The 19,345-nt window shown below is 34.9% G+C and overlaps 1 protein-coding gene across 4 annotated transcripts in view; it reads right to left on the bottom strand.

Moving 5' to 3' along the window:
• LOC134542324 (neural-cadherin-like) overlaps window positions 1–19,345 on the bottom strand; it is an 865,978-nt gene that overhangs the window by 479,001 nt on the left and 367,632 nt on the right. For all 4 annotated transcript variants that reach the window (XM_063386490.1, XM_063386476.1, XM_063386483.1 and 1 more), the window contains exons 4-9: window positions 14,904–15,150; window positions 12,552–12,768; window positions 6,881–7,157; window positions 5,361–5,830; window positions 2,879–3,004; window positions 2,429–2,575 (exon numbers count right to left, since the gene is read on the bottom strand). In XM_063386490.1, the coding sequence (XP_063242560.1) occupies window positions 2,429–2,575; window positions 2,879–3,004; window positions 5,361–5,830; window positions 6,881–7,157; window positions 12,552–12,768; window positions 14,904–15,150 (1,484 nt within the window). The remainder of the gene's footprint in view (window positions 1–2,428; window positions 2,576–2,878; window positions 3,005–5,360; window positions 5,831–6,880; window positions 7,158–12,551; window positions 12,769–14,903; window positions 15,151–19,345) is intronic.

Here is a 19,345-nt window from a genome sequence, read left to right as displayed (position 1 = left end):
TGGCGGTGATGCAGTGACATTAGGGTGAAAGAGGGCTCCATCCTCTGCCAGTCTTGTCAGGCAGTCACAGCAAGAGTGACAATAAACTCAGACACCATATAAAAATGAAGTCCTTGGAACCATGTATGAAGTCTGTGCGCAAAAAAGCTATCTTTCAATAATCTTTAAAGATATTATTTCCTAACATCAATGCTGAAAAATTATAAAATAAATTTTAGCAGTGTTTGTTATGAATCAAGTTTTATTTACCACAATTGGGATGATTTTACCATAAAAATTAGTTTAAACGTACAAAGTATTATAAATTTAGTTATTATTTACAAATATGAACACTTAAAATGTGGAAATTACGGAGATATTAGTCGCAGGCCTTAAAACCTTAATTTATAAAAAAATTAATAGTTTGGGTTAAAAATTCAAGCCTAAATAAGGTAGATTAGTATTTATATAATTTTTTTTCTCCCATTTCTTTGTCTGTGCTAGCTATGTACTCATTAGGTGCCAAAACTGTAAAAGTTATAAAATTGTCATATTTTAAGATAACAGATATATCTTAGTGAATAATAATTTCATTTTAGCCTTTTCAACGATTACATTTCGTAAAGGATAAATCTAACTTTATTTTTATGAAAAACACGTAAAATACATGAACAATATTAACAAACCAGCAATCTCGGCACCGCAGGCGCTCTGCTGTTACCAGGTGGCCGGGAGAGTCAGCGGAGGGCCGTGATTGGCCGCCAGACGGGAAGATGGAGCGAGTCCTCAATGAGCCAGGCTCCCCAGACCTGCAGTGGGCTCGAGGTGGACACTTGGGTGTTCATCAGTAAAGATTTCGTCCAGGTCCGGAGCGTGACCTCACAATGTATTAAGAAACAAGTTCTGTTTTTCTATTGGTAAGCTTCACCGGACACCCGTGTCCAGGTGACAGCAGGTAGGGCAGTAAACTGACCTGATAAACCATGACTAACGAAATATCATTGCCGTAGCAGTGGCAAACCACGCAAATTGGTAACGAGAAACTTCCGCAAATAACATTTGTAAAATATTGGAAATTGTGTCTAGGCAAGTGCTTAACTGGTATTAGTTGCCGAAGCTAATATGGATACCGGATCATTGCCTGCAACAGTACCGAAAGGTCACCGGTGTATTTATTGCGACAAGGAGTTTCCCTTCAGAAAAAATGCCAAGCGCCATAAGATGACAGAGTGTATTTTGGGTACTTGCAAAAAATAATTTAGTTGCAGTCAGTTGAGAAATCCTTTGGTTGAAGATTTATCTTGAATAAACATCACAAGATCTGTACAACCAGCTGCCCGTATCAACGTTTCAAAGATGCCACATGCAACAAACTAATTATATTGATTTATTTTTTATATTCCCGTCCTAGGGCAGCATGTTACAACTAGCTGCAGTACCTGTCGTCGACAGGTTGGATTTTATGTTCATTGCAAACCATTCTTACAAGCTTTGCTTGGTATGTTGCATTATATTTTGAAATGAAATTTTGTATTTTATATTTATGTCTAATACATTTTTTTTTCTTTATTTGCTCCAAAGATATGATTTCTGAGTAGCAAACTTAAATCCTTCTTAATCCACTTAATGATCAAATTACGAAAAATGGTATGAACACAATGTGTATCCAACTCCTTATGGACGTCTTTCATGCTGAGTTTCTTACCTTTTAGTTTAATATATTTGGTGATACGAATTTTTTCTTTATAAAAGCAAGCCCCCTAAGAGCTGAAATTTTTAAAAATAAAAATGGGTTGGTTAGTTCTGGAATGTTTATAATTTATACTTACAGCTAAATCTTACCTCCCATTTGATTAGCTTCAGATACGTATAAAATTTCTTCTGATAAAACCACATGCACCCTTTTTTCATTCTCTTAGGTGTCAAGTATTGAAAAATAGTAGGTATTAAAGGAGTTGGTATTTTAACTGTATGCCATAGATTCTTACTAAATATTTTCTTTCCCACTTCATTAGCTTTAGAATTATAATTTATTATAATCAGTTCAAACTAATGTCTGTTTACCCCCCTTGCATATCTGTGTGTGTTTATACACACACACACACACACACACACACACACACACACACAAAAGAATGTTAATGTTAATATAGTTTAGTTTTTAACTTTATTGGTTCCAAAACTAATCAAAAATTCATGTAAGAACCATTTTAGCTAGATAATTTAACAAATTAAAGAAAGAAATTTAATATTTTTCACTGTATATTTCATGTGCTCAACCAAAAGAAGTGGGTAGAAAAAATTACTAATGTTATTATGATAAATTTCACCCTGGAACAATGTAAAATAATATTAATGTTTTCTAGAAAACAATATTACAAAATGAAAGGAAAACAAAATAGATCTGATTTGTTACAAGATCAGTGGCTAATTTCAACATTTTCTTCACCTGTCTGTCGAATAGCGGCGGATTGTCATTAACGTCAGTGATTTCGACAGTGAATGAGCAGACTCCTTCTAGAGATGGTTCCCCTTGGTCCGTCGCCTTCACCGTCACCGAGACAAACTTGCCATCATCACCTTCCCTGTCAAACACCTGCAAAAAAAGAAATTTAAAACACAACATTTAGAACCCTTACTAAGATGTACTATAAATGAGCTACACACAGAAAACCTGAATACTGAATTTTGATATAAAGATTCTCAAATTATATTCAAAATTGAACATTGTCAAACATTATCATTAAACTTTTGTTAGTTTGAAATGCAGGTTCATAATTATTGTGTGGAAATTAGTACTCAGTTTAAGTATTCTTAAAGACTGTATCTGTTATGATCAATGCTACAGCAAACAAATTTTTTTTTGCTGTTACCCTGGATAGCCTGCATTGTAACGAACCTTATTTGTCGAAACTTCTCCCGTCTCCTCATCCACAGTGAACTTGGTTCCTTTCTGGTTTGGCTGTTGGACTATCGAGTACTTCACCTGCCCGTTCACGCCTTTGTCTTCGTCTGTGGCGTGGACCTGCAAGAAAAGAAAATAATGTGATACTGAATATAATAAATAATGTTACAGATGTAGAATTAAATTTCTACTGAGCTAACAGTCATGAACTGTAGCTTGTTGGTTACAGTTATTGTGAAATGGAAGGTTAACTTTGAAAGCTAATACATTAACTTTCTGTTGAGGCCATGCAATAGTTTGTTTTCATAGTCTAATGCCATCAGCACACAATTCAAAGTAAACTATGCAAACATCTTCAAATTTTAATTTATTTAACAGAAAAAATTACGATTAGTAAAGTTAAATGATAATTCAAACAAGATGTATCAAAAATTACTTGTTGCTGCAATAGAAAGAAATCCCTTTCGGCACAGCCTACATGCATAGGTAGATTCTGAAGTACCAATTTCTTCTGGAAAATATTTTGGAAACTACCAAAATGTTCTGTAACATTTTAAGATCTTAATGTACATAATATATGAATGTTCTCCAATATAAAAAAAAATTATTGATTAAATATTTGCCCATTTTCCATGCAGCGAAAATATTACGACTGCTTTCAACGCAATGTATCCACCATTGAATAACAAACCATTTGTCATAATACATCTCAAATAAGGTAATTATTTAATTGTTTTAGCCTTCAAACATTATTTTTCACCTTGCAATAATAACGTAGCCATATAAAAATTTCCTTTACACCAAGGTTTAAGATAATATTAAGATGGTTTAAAATAAATTCAAATGAATTTGATACCAAGAAATATTCCATTTTTTTTTTTTCATATTTCAATCCCTGTTATTCCGGTGATAATTAGTTTCATCAAAAATTGTTCGAGCCAAAGTCTTAAATGAAGTTTAGGATTTATACAATAAATTATAAATGATTTGATTGTAAATATATTAAAAAAAAAGTAATGATCTTTTTTTTTTTTAAATTTTAAACCCTGTTATTTCCACCTCTTATAGTAATGTTTGGTTAAAAAAAAAATTTATTTTAAAAATAGTTTTAGTCAATACTTAGAAAGAAATAAAATTAAGAATGTATTGGGTAATATACCTACATGATAGGGAAGTTTTATTTATTTTGTTGTATTATCAAAAATTGTTATAGACAAAAGTTTTAGATATTTATAAGATTTTCAAACAATTTGAAAGTATATTTGATAGTGTGCCTAATAAGGGAGTTATGAATTGTTTGTCACCCCTGTATATTTCACCTCTTGCAGACATTGTAGGTTGTATAACAAATTATTTCAGACAAAAGTTATAGATAATAATTAAAAGTTTTACAATAAATTATAACAAATTTGATAGTGTAAATGGTATGTAAAATATGAAATTTTAAAAATTTAACCCTTGTTTATTTTCAAACCTTTGAAGCAATAGCTCGTATTTATACTGTTTACATACAATTTGTATGGAATAATAGTGTGCATATTAAGGGAGTTATGATTTTTTGTGTCTTTCAACCGCTGTTATTTTCTACCCCTTTCAGTAACGGTTGGTCATCTAAAAATATTTTCGGACGAAAGTTTTAGATGATATCATTATGTTTTATAATAAACTTTTCAAGGTACAGATTTTATGCATTTTTTGTTACTTTAAAACCCTTTTTTTCAACCCTTTGCGGCAATGCTTCGTGTTATAAAAATTGGCACTCTCTTCTTTTATTTTCGTAATAACTATATCCTACAATTACTGATAGAAAATTTAAGACGAATGATATCATGCACCCCAATTTTAGTTATACAGAGTTGAAGTGTATTATTTGGCTGTTGAACAAAAAACTGAAATTAAAATTTAATGTTTTTTTTTTTATTTTAGTTCATTCAATAATAAAAAGCCAGGTTTTTTTTTTAACTACTATAAGTTTATTTTTATATAATCCCTTTCTTGTAATGAGTGTTTTTAAATACAACGTCTAAGATCAACCAGCTTGTTTAAAAGAAAATAACTCAGGGATTTTATTCTGCTAAAAAAAACTTAAAAACTTTGTTCCGGCAGCTTTCTTGGTAAAAAATATTACCAGCTAAGAATTTATTACATGTGAGAAAAAATACATTTACACTTTGATAACCTGAGGTTTGATTTTTTTTTTTTTAATTTTCTTATGGACAGTATATATTTTATTAACTTCTTATTTAAAAAAAAAAACCATGCCACAAAGCACAAAAATAATTATCAGTAATTGATTCACTTCAGCTCAAGAGTAAGCTCATTATTGGCTAATGATTTGGGGATGTATGTAATGTGAGGGAAAAAATTAAGCTGATGGGTTAAGTTGATCATATTCGTACTAAAACTGAAATATGGGTGGCAAAAGAGCTACTTAGAGTCAAGGATCCCTGAATCTGCTTACAAGAACCATAGTTACCTTTATGACAGGACTACCATTCGGGGCACCTTCCTCGACCTTGGGGTAGTACGTGCCGCAGTCTTTGAACACCGGCTTGTTGTCGTTGACATCCGTGATGAACACCACCACGACTGCCGTGCTGGTGTGGACAGTCGCATCGCCGTTGACGCAGCATGCCCCGTCATCCATCGCCGTCACGTTCAGCTCGTACTTGTCGCGGTCCAGCGAGATGCTCTTCCCGTGTAGGCGGATCACGCCCGTGATCTCCTCGATCACAAACTGGCCGGACGACGTCCCGCCACCCACGAAACCAAAACGGACATTGTCTCCGTCCTTGTCCGACGCCACCACGGTCGTGACCAGAGTGTTTGGCCCCGCGTTCTCGTCGACATTGGGCGTGTAGACTTGCTGCGAAAACTTCGGCTCCTCGTCGTTTTTGTTTTTTGTGTAAATGCGGACAGTTGCAGTGCCGGTCTTTGATGGCTCGCCTGAAGAAAAAAAAACATGTACTAGAAACCAACAAACTGGCCAAATGCATTACTAACTAGAACATTCACGTAAAAAACCTACCGACTGACACACATATTTTATCTCAATAATAAAAAAATCTTATACCTATTAAACAATTATATGTATTCACTGATCAGCAGAACTTCTTCTTCAAGTAATGATAATTAGAAAATAGCAGAATTCTCATTCAATTATTTTTAACAATCTGAATACTTACTTTGTAAGTATTACTAATGTCAATTTTCTTATATGTTATAAAAACATTGTTTAAATAATTATTCAAAACCAGCTTGCACTGCATTTTCTTAACATAACAAATACTAGTGCATACGGCAGTGATTTTGCCTAATATAATTTAAGCTTAACTATTCATGAGCTTAAAATTCACGAGAAAAAATTATTACTGGAATTCTTCACAAATAATGACTGTTGTCACTACAATTTCACAGCTTCTTTTCACTCCATGCTGGACATTCTATAAACAAGCAAGTAACTTTAGTGTGCTCATTGGTCGATAAAAAGCTGAGCGTTTTCATCCTTTAGCCTGGATTGCAGAATGATTCGGTAAACCCTTCATATACTTGTTTATAACAGGCTCAGGATGTGTCAGAAAATTGGTAGTCTAATCACAAAAATGGCAGATGTATATATGCTTCAAGTCTACTTAGCTATCAAATGAATCCAGAAAAATTATACTGCATCTAAAAAAGAAAATCACAGGAAGGCAGTAAATGTTATAAACATTTCCTTATACAATTCATATTGGCTTTCTAATAATATGTACTTATATTAGAATCAAATAATGATGAAAATTTCTGAGAAAATTTATGACTTCATTTTTAAAAACATCAATTAATTTCCAGTACACCATAAATAACTTCAGCTTCATAACTGAATATTATTACATATTATTGGTATGTAAATATAACTCTGTAAGTCCAGTTTCACCATATCTTACAAAGTTTAAATTAATACATTCTAAAATTTGAAGATTTGTTAAGGACATTAAGTACAATGTCCTTACGTACCTTTATCTTTAGCAGTAACAACAAACTCGTAGTAGGCATTGTTGTTGTCTGCATCCAATTGCTTGTTGTTCGTTATTATTCCGCTCGAGTCCACACTGAAGTGGTCATCCGAAACCAGGTATTCTATCTCTGCATTTGACCCGGAGTCCGAATCTGTGGCCTTGACCTTAAGGATGGATGTGCCCAACGGTATGTCTTCATCCACGTTGTGAGCTTGGTAGTCTGGCAGCTCGAATTTGGGAGCATTGTCGTTTACGTCTGTCACTCTGATTGTTAACTAAAAAAAAAAATAGTTATGTAATGGTTAATGATAACAACTGTAAGGCACTTCAAATTAAATTAGTAGATATGACATAATATCTACACACTCTTTGACTAGAAAATAATATTGTAAAGATATAAACACATAACATTTAATATAAAACAGTTAGTAAAGTATAGGCATGCAGAAAATAACAGGAAATGTATTGTAAAAACATAGTGAAGATACTCTTTCTAAATATTGTTATGAAAGTACCATAGGCGAGGCAACAAGCAGGCCAGACAGCCCAGCGCGCTGGCCAGCGGGGGTTCAGGGGAGGCCCCGCCTCCCAGACAAGTAGAACCTGTCCCTCTGCGTTGATCTGATTAGGAGCAGAACCTAACCCCCTGTCCTTCGAGTGTTCGGCAAGTTTCCAGCGTTCCGTCTGTGTGAAGTTACGTGACTAGGATGCCATACCGCCATTGTTCTCGGAGCTTCCAGTGTTAAGTCGGGGATTCTGATAAAGTGACACTTCGGAGGGCTGCGAGAACTTTCCAAGTCGGTACTTGGCAAGTATTTCAGAGGGGGGCCAGTCTGCAGCAAGTAGTTTGGCTGGTGGCGATACCGGCGAGCTAATGCAAGAATGTTGAGGACAGTGAAGTGAAGAGGGCGAGCAACCCCTTGGTGAGTGAAATAGTATGACAAGTGATGGGCTTCGTGTGCGAGGATTGGTGCATCAGGGACTGAAGCGGCAGACGAGTGAGCAGAGTGTGTGGCAGTGTGTTAGGGCAGAGGTGTGTGGTAAGAGACAAGCAATAGAGAGAGCCACTTTCGAGCCGAGCTCGTGTTGGATAGTATAAATTTTGGATTTAATGTTTAATGTTTAATGATTTACTGTGGTCGGACAATTAAACTGTTATAACTTAATTAACAGTGTAAATATTAGTAAATAAATAAAACTGTACTTAATTAACTGGGCTATTAATTTCGAACCCATTTTACATTACTTGTAAAAATATTATTTATATAAAAAAAAATAATGGTTGGCAACCAGGCAAAAAATTTGCAATTATTCTACGAAGCATGTATTGTCCCTATCAGAGTATGGCTTCCATGTGGCTTCGCTACAAGAGAGGAGGGTATAATGAAAAACAACCACTATAGTACTGTCTTGGAGACACGTAGGGTGACATAAATGAAAATGTTACCATGACATGCTGGTATAGGCTAACGTTGAAAACAATGCATGTAAATTACTGCGATAAAATTCAGTTCGGAGTTTCTTGAGTCTTCTGAACAAAAGCTTTGTATATTTTCAAATGAAATCTCCAGACACTGCATTTTTGACAACTTTGCTTGACTCTGCAGCTCTAAAGATGCTCAAGATGTTTTAAACTGTTCACTAGCTGCCACTTGTGTTAGATGATGTTCCCCTTCTTCCACTTGAACCACATGGAATTCTGACACTAGCGAGCTAAATGTATTTTTCCATTGGTTCAAAGTCAGGGCCACCATCTAGAAAAACTAAGGTTAAGGGGGTGAATAATTTTGTCAGGTCCCCGCCCCTTTACTTACTATACAATTTTTCAAACCCCATAGTTAAAAAAAAAATATCTAAAAACTAAAAATGACTGTGGTCATAACTGTAAATTTCGTTTGAAACAAATGTATAATTTGTAAGGTATACGTGGAATTTTATTAGCAAAATAAATGCAATTTTTCTCCTACTATCAGGGGAAACAAAGTATAATAAAAGATATTTTGGAACTTAACCCCCCCCCCCCCCAAGAAAGGTGATTTGGGCCACAAGGAATTCCCCTCCCCCTTTTTTTTCTTTATAGATGATGGCCCTGCTCGAGGTCTTCCAGGATATGTCAGATTTACGATAATCCAGTCAGACTGATAAGTGTTTGTGGACAAGGAAGATGGCTCCCAAAGAACTTAAAAACATAATGGCTTTCTTGAACATAAAAAGAATAAAATTGAGAGTAGCCTGAAGGGGATAAAGAGTAACCAGGAGAAAATGAAGATTAGCTGGTGGAGGATGAATAATGAAATGAAGAGTAAAACTAAGGAACAGCCAGAAGAAGTGAAGAATGCCATGAAGAGCGCAACTGACAATGAACAAGGGCCGAGGAGGTGTTTGATAGGAAGTATGGAGGTGAAATATAACTTAAAACGGTAAGATCTATACATATCGCTTATTGCAGAAAGTATACCATCACAGAACACCTTATATTTTTAGGAAAATCAAAATACAAATGCAGTGTCCCAAGTGCAGGGTACCTACATGGCTGTAATGGGGCTACCAATCAATGAAGCCGGCTGCCCTGCCAGAGGTACAGACCTGTCATTCCAGCCAGTCTGAAGATTTCATTAAGTGGTATGAGGTGTGTATCAAAGCAGGAACGGAATGATCTGATAGGGGGAAATTGCAATACCCGAAGAAAACTAGCCAACTCTCTGCAACGTCTGCCATTGTGAACAATTTTGTTGTTACCACACCAGGAATCGAACCCAAATTGCTTTGTAGGAGGTAGGTAATCTAAACAATTTTTTAAGTTATTCTTCCTTAAGCATGTTGAGGGTGAAATTTTAGTATGCGAAGGAAAGAGAGAGATGTACACACAACAAGGATGGAAGTTTAACATGATGTCTATAATATGCATGCGCCCACGAGCCAAAGTCTTCCAGATAGCTGACCGCGTGTGGTGAGATTAACCTGTTATATGTACTCGCGTTCATGAACATGGGAGGACATATCCAGTGTATCGGTGTGCCAGATAAATCTTTGTTATATCAAAACGGATTTAGGAATAGAATTTATAAATGTTCGAAGTCACAAAAAGAAATAATCACAATTTTAAAAATATGTTTTATTCCTGGGATTCTACCATTAATAATTAAATATTTCTCAGTTACTGTCAAACAAATTAATGGCTCACTCAGTGGTGTCGGCCTCCATAGCATAGTCGGCAACACACCGGGTTTCAGTGCGGGGGCTCTGGATCAAATTCCGGGTAAGACATTGATGGAAGTGGTGTCATCCTAATCGTCTCTTAGGTGTTTACACATACACCAACAACTACAACAACCACAACTATCAACGATTCAGGGGTTACATTAAAGAAGGGAGGATGATTGGTTCACTGGTGACTGTCAAATTTGCCAGTGTGCCACTTATCTTAAAAAAAAAAAGTAACTAAGTGTGACGAAAACCACAAGTCTCACAATTAAAATCCTATCCCAGGCAATCAATTTTTTTTTTTACTTTTTGTACAACATTTTGTTTTATTTTTTCACTATAATTAATTAAAATATTTTAACTTGTCATTTCACTAATTGCAATGATAACTTTAAATACATAAATACGTAGCTCAGTTTAGTTATTTTACACTAAGTAGGAATATAACCTTATTTTTACATACACAATAGACTTCTGATAGTTCGAAATCCAATGGTCTGGAAAGTCTGATGATCTGGCACCACCTTGGAAAGTATGGACATAGCCAACTTAGTGAACTTAAGATAAAAAACTATAATTTATTAGTTAGGTCGAAAAACACTTTTACAGTACCCACATAAGTGGCAGTCGGAAGCATTCTGCACAGCCAGGGAATAGTTAGGTTGACAGACAAATTTAGTTTTGGCCCGTGTTTGCGATGAAATGTTCATCCTAATGTTCCTGCTCAACAATATTTGCAGCAGAACATCATCTTGCAGATGTATTCTCTATACAACTTAGCGTTTATCGATAAAGGGTTGTACCGTCCGTTTATCCGGCATTTTCAGAAATCCGGCACCAGCAAAGTTCAGAATGTACCAGATTATGGAAAGTTTACTGAAATAATAATAAACTTTACAAACACAATAGTATTTCCATTTGTAGGTTTGTACATTAGTTCATTTGTTTGTCTGTTTTTAAAACAAAAGGGCAGTTTTTCACCGAACTCTATGAAATATTGCACACTTGACCTTCAAGCAAGAGGAAGGTCACTCACTCTCTTCATGAGATTTTAAAAATAACCCTTTTTCTCCTTTCCCAACCATTATGGTAGAATTTTGATACTTCTTGATGAAACTTCATGCACAAGACATTCAAAATAATAGGAAAATTATTGTCTACATATGATTAAGAAAAAAGTTCAAGGTCAGTGTGCTCATGACATTTTGAAAATCCACTCCATTCCCAATTTCAACTCCTAAAGCAGAATTTTGGTACTTTTTGGAAAAAAAAAAAATTGCACACATGATGTTTAAGAGTAAAATTACTAGATGTATCTGATTTTTTAAGGAAAATCCCCCTCTCCTTAAAGCACCTCTTAAAGCAGAAATGTGAAATACTTAATCAACTTTTGCATATTTGATTTTCGAACAAAGAGGAAAATTACTGTTTACATCTGATTTCAAAAATCTATCTTTATACCTCTATCTCACTCACTTAAATCATAATTTTCCTACTTTTTGATGTTAGTTTGCACACGTGGTGTTAAAATTAACGGAAAATTGATGTTTGCATCTGATTTCGAAAGAAAAGTTATTCTCTTCCCCTGAAATTAATTATGATTTTTCTCTGCAGGAAGCCCGGGCAACATATACATGTAATAAACTTTATATCCATTGTGTTGTTAATTAATTTTCTGTTACAAAAGTTTTGTAACATAATTTTTATAATTTTTGTAACAGTTAATTTTAAAATAGTTTAGTGTATTAAAATAGAAGTTTAACTTCTAATGTTCAAAAATAAGTACATGCACATTTCATTGGATCTAATTTATCTAGCTACAATTTAGCACCAAAATGTAAGAACTAAACAGATTGGAAAAAATTACGATTATGTCATTTGATTTTGCATATATTTTATTATTAACATGTTTTCACATAATAACGTTGGCACATTTTTCAAACATACAAATATTTACCAATATATATTTTTCTGAGTAGTTACCTATGTTCTAGGCATGCTTATTGTTAATAATAATAATTTTTATGTATACACGTATTATGACTGAGGCAAAATGAGACTATTTTGGTGAAATAAGTCATAAGAAATATTTTAGTTTCATATTTGTTGAATAATGCATTATTTTTATGATTAAAGACAATATTAAAAATAAAAACAATAACAACAAAATCTTCTGTTTAAAAAAGAAATTGATCTTAGAATAAAAACCATAAAGTATTTTCCCTAACATTGAGCCACCATTCCCATTTAATGAAAAGTTGTTGACAAGATTAATTTTCATTTTTAAAATTTTCCTGTCACTTAAACAGTTAAAAATATACACCTATGATTTGCACGGGATTTAAGCTGCTTCACATCCAACTGAACTACGGAAGTCAGCCCAGCCACCGTGGCCTCCATAATGTTTATGCAAACCTTTTTCTGCGAACGTAACAAAACTGTGCACACCGCCTGCTCGCGCTCACCTCGACGGAAGTGGAGAATCCTCCGGAGTCCTCCGTCGCCGTGACAATCAAGGAGTAGACGTGAGGCTGGCGGAGATCCTCAAAGTCCAGCTCCTTCGCCAGCTTCACGATCCCTGACGTGGGGCCGATGTTGAACGTCCCTGCCCCCTGCCCCTGGGCCTTCAGCGTGTACCTGATCTCGCGGTCCGCAAATGACTTGGCTTTCACCGATATGATGCTGTAACAAATATTGTCAATATATTTTAGCTCATTATTAGTAAAAATTATTATTTATTATTATTATTATTATTAACAATTTTTCTTTATTTCAAAAAAAATACATAGCCAAAGTTACAAAATCAATAATACATGAACACTGGCTAATTTATTTAGATGCTAACTTTTAAATAAGATCTACTCTTTTTATTGAACACTACGGAACTAATTGTATGGTGGTTTAATGATCACTGTTGAATTGACCAGCATACGAGCGAAAAGAATATCACTATCACTGACTTACTCAGCAACATACCAACCAAGGAAAAAAATTATCAATCTGTACAAAGTGTTACCTACTAACCAAATGAAACACTGGACATCTAAACCAAAAAATAAAAAAGGTGGAGAAACACAAGGTGTACCAAATTGTTTTATGCTTGGGAAATTATGGGGGGGGGGGGGGGGGGAAAGGGGAGGATAAATATTAATTGCTAGCTTTTTGGGTGAAAGTTGAAGACAGTAAATAATATAATAGAATTTTTACCGAGGTGGAAAAAAATATATTAATTTAAACATGTAAAAAAAATCTTGATTTAGCTCTCCATTTTTATGGCAGCTCAGTGTAGTTTTAAATGTTTCTAGAATGACTTGTCATGTATGTATGTCTTTCTGGAGAGAAGCTGTAAACCTGTTGCACCCCAGGACATCTTCAGTTTCTTCCCCTACTCTCAGGCTGACTATTGTTCCAGTGTGTGCAGTGGCAAATAAAGAGGATTGTGAAGAGTGTGACCCATGCTCAACTTACCTGAAGATTTCATTTCACCCAAGGTAAGTTACAATCAGAAGGAAAGGAATCGGGGCATTAGCCTGATTTAGCTCCTTCTAGCTCTGAATCTGCTATCCACCGTATGTACAACCACGCTTGATCTTATGGTTTTGCGTCAAATTGTAATAATTCACTTTATACTGTGTTTGTCAATATTAGTATCAATGTATTTATTATTCAAATATTTATCTTTTAGAAGATATTTTTTTACAACACCATTTTTCCTTGCATTGGTGATATTTCTTTCACTCTTTGTTATCTTTTTATTTTCATGTTTTCTAATTAAAGATGATTACTAAAAAAATTTTTTTCATTAGGTTATATAAGCTAAGATCTATAAATCACCCATCTGTAAAAAAAAAAGAGAAAAAAATACTTCTAGTGAGAGATACTCATGCAAATAGTCAGTCAATAATTTTCATTATGAATGTTAGCCTTTATTTAAAAAAAAAAAAAAAAAAAGGTGATAATGTCTACAATTATTTGATGGAACAATTTTATTGAAAATTTTATTTATAATGCTAATATAGTGAAAGATCGTAATTAACTTCACTAAATCAAAAGTAAGTGACTTAAAAAGGCAATAATCCTTCTCCTTGGATGAACAGTAAGGGTAAAGTCTGCAGTAAGTGACTTAAAAATGCAATAATCCTTTTCCTTGGATGAACAGTAAGGGTAAAGTCTGCATCATGTAACTTTATCAGAAGTTTCATTGTTCCCAAAAAGTAGTGCCACTGGTACCCATTTACCAAAAGTCAAACTTGCGAAAGCAACACATGGATGTATGTTTCCAAGCACTTTTGATGGAAGTACTTGCCCTGTGTGTATGTAGGTGTGTGTGTGTGTGTCTCTGTGTATATACACACACAAAAATTTGCTGTGGTTGCAGGATTTTGTTCAGTTAAACATAAACCAGACACTTAGTGTTCTATCTGAAATACTTAATACTTACGCTATTATTTGCAATAAAAAATGTTGTTCATCCCCAACATCAAAGACCTTGGGAAGTACTTTAGACTCTCTCTCTCCCTACCCCTCTCTCTCTCTCTCTCTCTCTCTCTCTCTATATATATATATATATATATATATATATATATATATATATGTGTGTGTGTGTGTGTGTGTGTGTGTGTAAATATATACACAAACACTAATCCCTTCACAAAAAATATATATTCACGAACAAATATGAATAGATAGGGTATATAATAATTATATTGTAAATATATTTACTAATATAGATTATATATTAATATACATTATAAAATAAATAAAATCATTATGTATATCTTTAAGCGTTGATCCGCCGCTGCGGGAGACGGCCTTACTCGGAGTCCTTCTTCTGGTTCTCCGGGATCTCGGCCTCGTAGGACGGCATGTAGAACTGCGGCGCGCGCTTGCCGCCCACGATGGACAGCCGCTCCTCGGGCGTGGACTGGAACCGGCGCTCGTCCACGCGGCCGTTCTGGTCCTCCGCCTTCACGTACAGCACGTACTCCATGTCCAGCTGGAAGGGGTCGGTGCCGCGCGTGCGCACCACGCCCGACCGCTCGTCCACCTCGAACCGGCCGCCGGCTGCGCGACACAGCCACACAGTCGTCACATCGCTTCAATTACATCGATACCGACGACATATCGATATTTTCGATACATCTCCCATTACATCATTATTATTTTCGTGTATGTTATACCCAAAAGTTACTTTTGGAAGCCGTACCGTCACAACACGGAATACAAAAATCACTCCGTCGCATCGCAACACTGAAGAGACTGAATACGAATATAAAATCAGTCACAAGACATGCGTCCACGTACCTACGTCCTACCTAACCGGTCACTGTCCACGCCCAACAGTCGACCTGTCACTGGATTGCAATGCTTAGACTTACCAACCTACGAAATTCCCTACTCTGAACTCCAATATTTATCTTTCCCCAACCCCCACCCCCCTCCTTTTAAATAATAATTTGTTCTTTCCGAGGCCTTCGGACCACCATTTTATTTCTGCCAAATTTATTTACAAATAATTTTAATATTTTTTTTACTTTCAATAATATTATTTTATTTAAATTTGATACTATTGGAACATAATATCGATATCAAAAATTATGAACACTAATTTATCGATACCAAATTGTCGATATTTTGAACATTAAACATCGATATTTCCGATATATCGATGTATCGTTGCAATCCCTAACAGCGAGTCACGGTGCCGTCCGTCCGACAGGAAAGGCTGGGCATTTGCCCACAGCGCCAGTTCTTAAGGAGCGCGAGGATTTGAGGTGCGAAAAAATATTAAGGTTAACTATTTTTTTTATCTTGTCAAATTAGGTAGTATAACAGTCGTATAAAACTGCACCAACCATGTAATATAATTAAGTGGAAAAAAAAGGAAAAACACCCTAGTAACGTTCTTCGTTCCCCAAACTTACATTTACATTAATATTTATCAATGAAACACTAGCCTCAAAAAACAAACCAACTTTTATATTAACATATAAAATCACGAGACTGTTTTATGATAACAACTCCAGCTTTTGATTGAAATTATAATGTATCATGGACCACATCTGGTAACATATAAAAACAAAGTTATCTTAAAGTCCCAAATACTTATTACAAAAAGGAATGACTGACTGTTGGTAAAATTTGTTGCGTGTAAGGATAGTCAAATATTTAACGTAAAATTTAGACAGTCAAACCAAAACAAAAAAAAAATTCGAATATTTTGTTTTAAGAATTGCAGTCCTTCGAAATGAGTGAATACTGGCTTAACGTCTAGTTCAAATCGAGGCCATGATAGACGAGGAGTGGTAAAGCGAAGAAGATGAGCGGTGATTTATTTATTTATTTACACATTTACTAAGTGCCGGCCAATATTAATAGTCCACAGCAGGTAGGCACTGTGCAAATATGAAACAAATACAAACAACATATATACGTATGTGTGTATGTCTATATATAAGGGGAATAAATCTAATGTGAATTATAAACACAGGTATACAAGCAATCACACGCTGAAAAATGAACACATTCTAACTGAAATAACAAATAAAAATACTACTACTAAAAAACTACTACACGTTGATGCTCCAGTTCACAATGCACCCCTGGACACGGCCCCTTCTAGATCTCTAAGTGCTAACAAGAGAATGGTTCAGGGGATAAAAAGAAGTGACGGGCTCGAAAGAAACATAAGACTAAAAGACGACCAATTATATAATATAACAAATTTTTAAAAAAGTATCCTAAAATCTTTAATATTATCGCAAAGCGAAGACTGGTTGTTGGTGTTATTTGTTAGTATAAAGGAAAAAATAGCTGTTTTTTTTTTTTTTTTCGTAATATTGATAAAGTCAACCCACAATAAACAAATTTCAAATTTTTGTTCTGAGAAATGCAGACCGATTGAATTTATAAATAAGGTCTAATGTCTCGTCAATGAGGAACGATGAGGGGCGAAGTGTTTGCGGATGGAGCAATGAAAGTATGAAATGTTTGTTGGGGGGGGGGGGGGGGGGAGAAGGGAAATACCTCGAAGAAAAAAAACACCGGCTCACTCCAACATCCTTCACGTTTCACAAGTGCCAAAAAAATTGGCTGACAGTCTTTCAGTTGCACTTTGTCCACGATCCTTTAGACTTAACGGTCCTTTAAAGGAGTATTCGGAAACAGCGGACTTCTGTATACGACATTGCTTCGCCCGGGGATCGAACCCAGAGCGCCGTGCGCCCGAAGTTCTGCGTGCAACCAACTGCACTACCCGCTCCAAGTCATGGAGATGTAGAAGTTAGGAGAGGGGTGTGTGCAATATTTGCCTTGTTAGCAACTGGAGTGGTAATGTGAGACAAGAACCTCACCACAACCCTGGGTAGCAAAACTTCTTATATATATATATATATATATATATATATATATATATATATATATATTTATTTATTTATTTATTTATGATGAACGCCAAATGCCTATGCTGTTGTGCTATTAAGAATTTTATTTTAAACCACTCACTTCATTATGGCTCTTTTTCTACGATTCTTCCTGGCGAGTTCCTTTCATTCTATTTATGCATCTATGGTTTGTTTTGCTAATCAGGGTTGTTTAAACATAAGCACGGACTAGTACCACGGCCAAAGAGGGAAACCAACCATCCCTCTTATTAAATGTACAACGTTTCAAACGCCGAAAATAAAAATAAAAACTAAAGACTGTAAGTGTAAACGTTACTGTGGTCATAACTGTAAATGCGATCTGTAAGTTTTGCATTACTTATAATGTTTTCTAAAAAAAAATGACATATTTTGCGTACTATCAGGAAAACCCAAATTATTTAAAAAAAAAACTTCTCATAACTCAACCGAGAGATTTTTTTTTCGGGAGAAGCTACCGTACATGGAATTTAATAAGTCAGAGATTGATCTTAGAATATTTACAAATTTATGGTCTCAAGTATACTGAACTTCCATTGTTTCATACAACGTTTGATGAAAGAAGAGTTTACTTTAACACAATTTTAAGTATTTTTAAAAAAAACATAAATGTACCCTCTACAAAAAATAGAAGTAAAATTTGGGTTCGGGAGGGGCTACCGACCACCTTCCCCCCTTTTTCCTAACCGCTGGAGCCGCACCTACCTAGTTCCCGGGTACCTGTGATAGTCACCCCTCCCCCAAAGCCGGACCTGCTAAGGCTGGGTTTATAAATTACGCAAGAACCACCGTATCGCAAGAAACGAAAGAAGCAAAACGTTGAGCAATCACATTTTAATGTACTGTTTTATAAACTACGCAAGGCGAAATAACGCAACGCAACGGCCATATTGGATGTAAAGTGTTCTGAAAACTTTTAAAGACCCAGACGTTGTATGCATAGAAGGCCAAGATGTTTTTTATTATAAACATGGCGTTTTTTTGTTAAACTTTCGCCCAGTGAAAGAAAATAACCCTTTTAAGTCATAGCAATGACAATTTCATGTTTTCGTGGTAAATATGAATAAAAAGAGAAGCCCGCGGAATAAATTCTTTTTTAAATGTTTCACCATTTTCAAGGCTATCGGGTTAGTGACGTCTTGCTACTTGCGTTCTTAAGGCCCTGTCGTACTTCTTCCAACATGTTGTGTCAAAGTTGGCGGGTTATGACGTCGCCGAAAATGTCACTAGCGCAGCAATGTTTGTTTGAAAAGTTGGATGACTTGAGTTTCCATAAAATATTTTGAATATAGGACGGGTTCTAAAATATGTTGGATGCGATTGGCCAATCAAAATCGTGCCTAGCATAAACGGATAAGACATCCGTTTCCATCACAACTATTTTTGGAAAAAAGTGAAGAACACATTAAAGAGGTTATAAAAGTTAAATACCTAAGATAATTTTTTATGGATGTCGTCTGCGAAAGCGTTTTATGTGTAATAAAGAAATTATGTTTCCATAACTTTAAAAAAATAACTGAAAATTTATTTTATTATGTAAAGAATATTATTGTTTTTTAAATTTATAAATGTTAAAAAAAATTTAATGCACAAATATGATGACAAGTTCAATAATTCAGGCCAGCATTGTGATGCATTATATAATTTCAAAATTGATATTAAAATTAAAATTTTTGTGATAGCTCAGACCAAAAATAAATTTTGTTGTGTGAGACGATTTGAAACATATTCGAGGCTATCTGGTAATATTTATTTGATGGAGGAAATCGGAAGCCATTCTCCATCCAACACTACCCCTCCACTATAGTCAAATAGGCTGTACCTACCAGTGGTCAATT

This window comes from Bacillus rossius, chromosome 1 (assembly GCF_032445375.1).
Source record: "Bacillus rossius redtenbacheri isolate Brsri chromosome 1, Brsri_v3, whole genome shotgun sequence".
In the NCBI taxonomy this organism is placed as follows: domain Eukaryota; kingdom Metazoa; phylum Arthropoda; class Insecta; order Phasmatodea; family Bacillidae; genus Bacillus; species Bacillus rossius.
The sequence above is the reverse complement of the archived record's forward strand: the minus strand, read 5'-3'. Positions and strand labels throughout refer to the sequence as shown.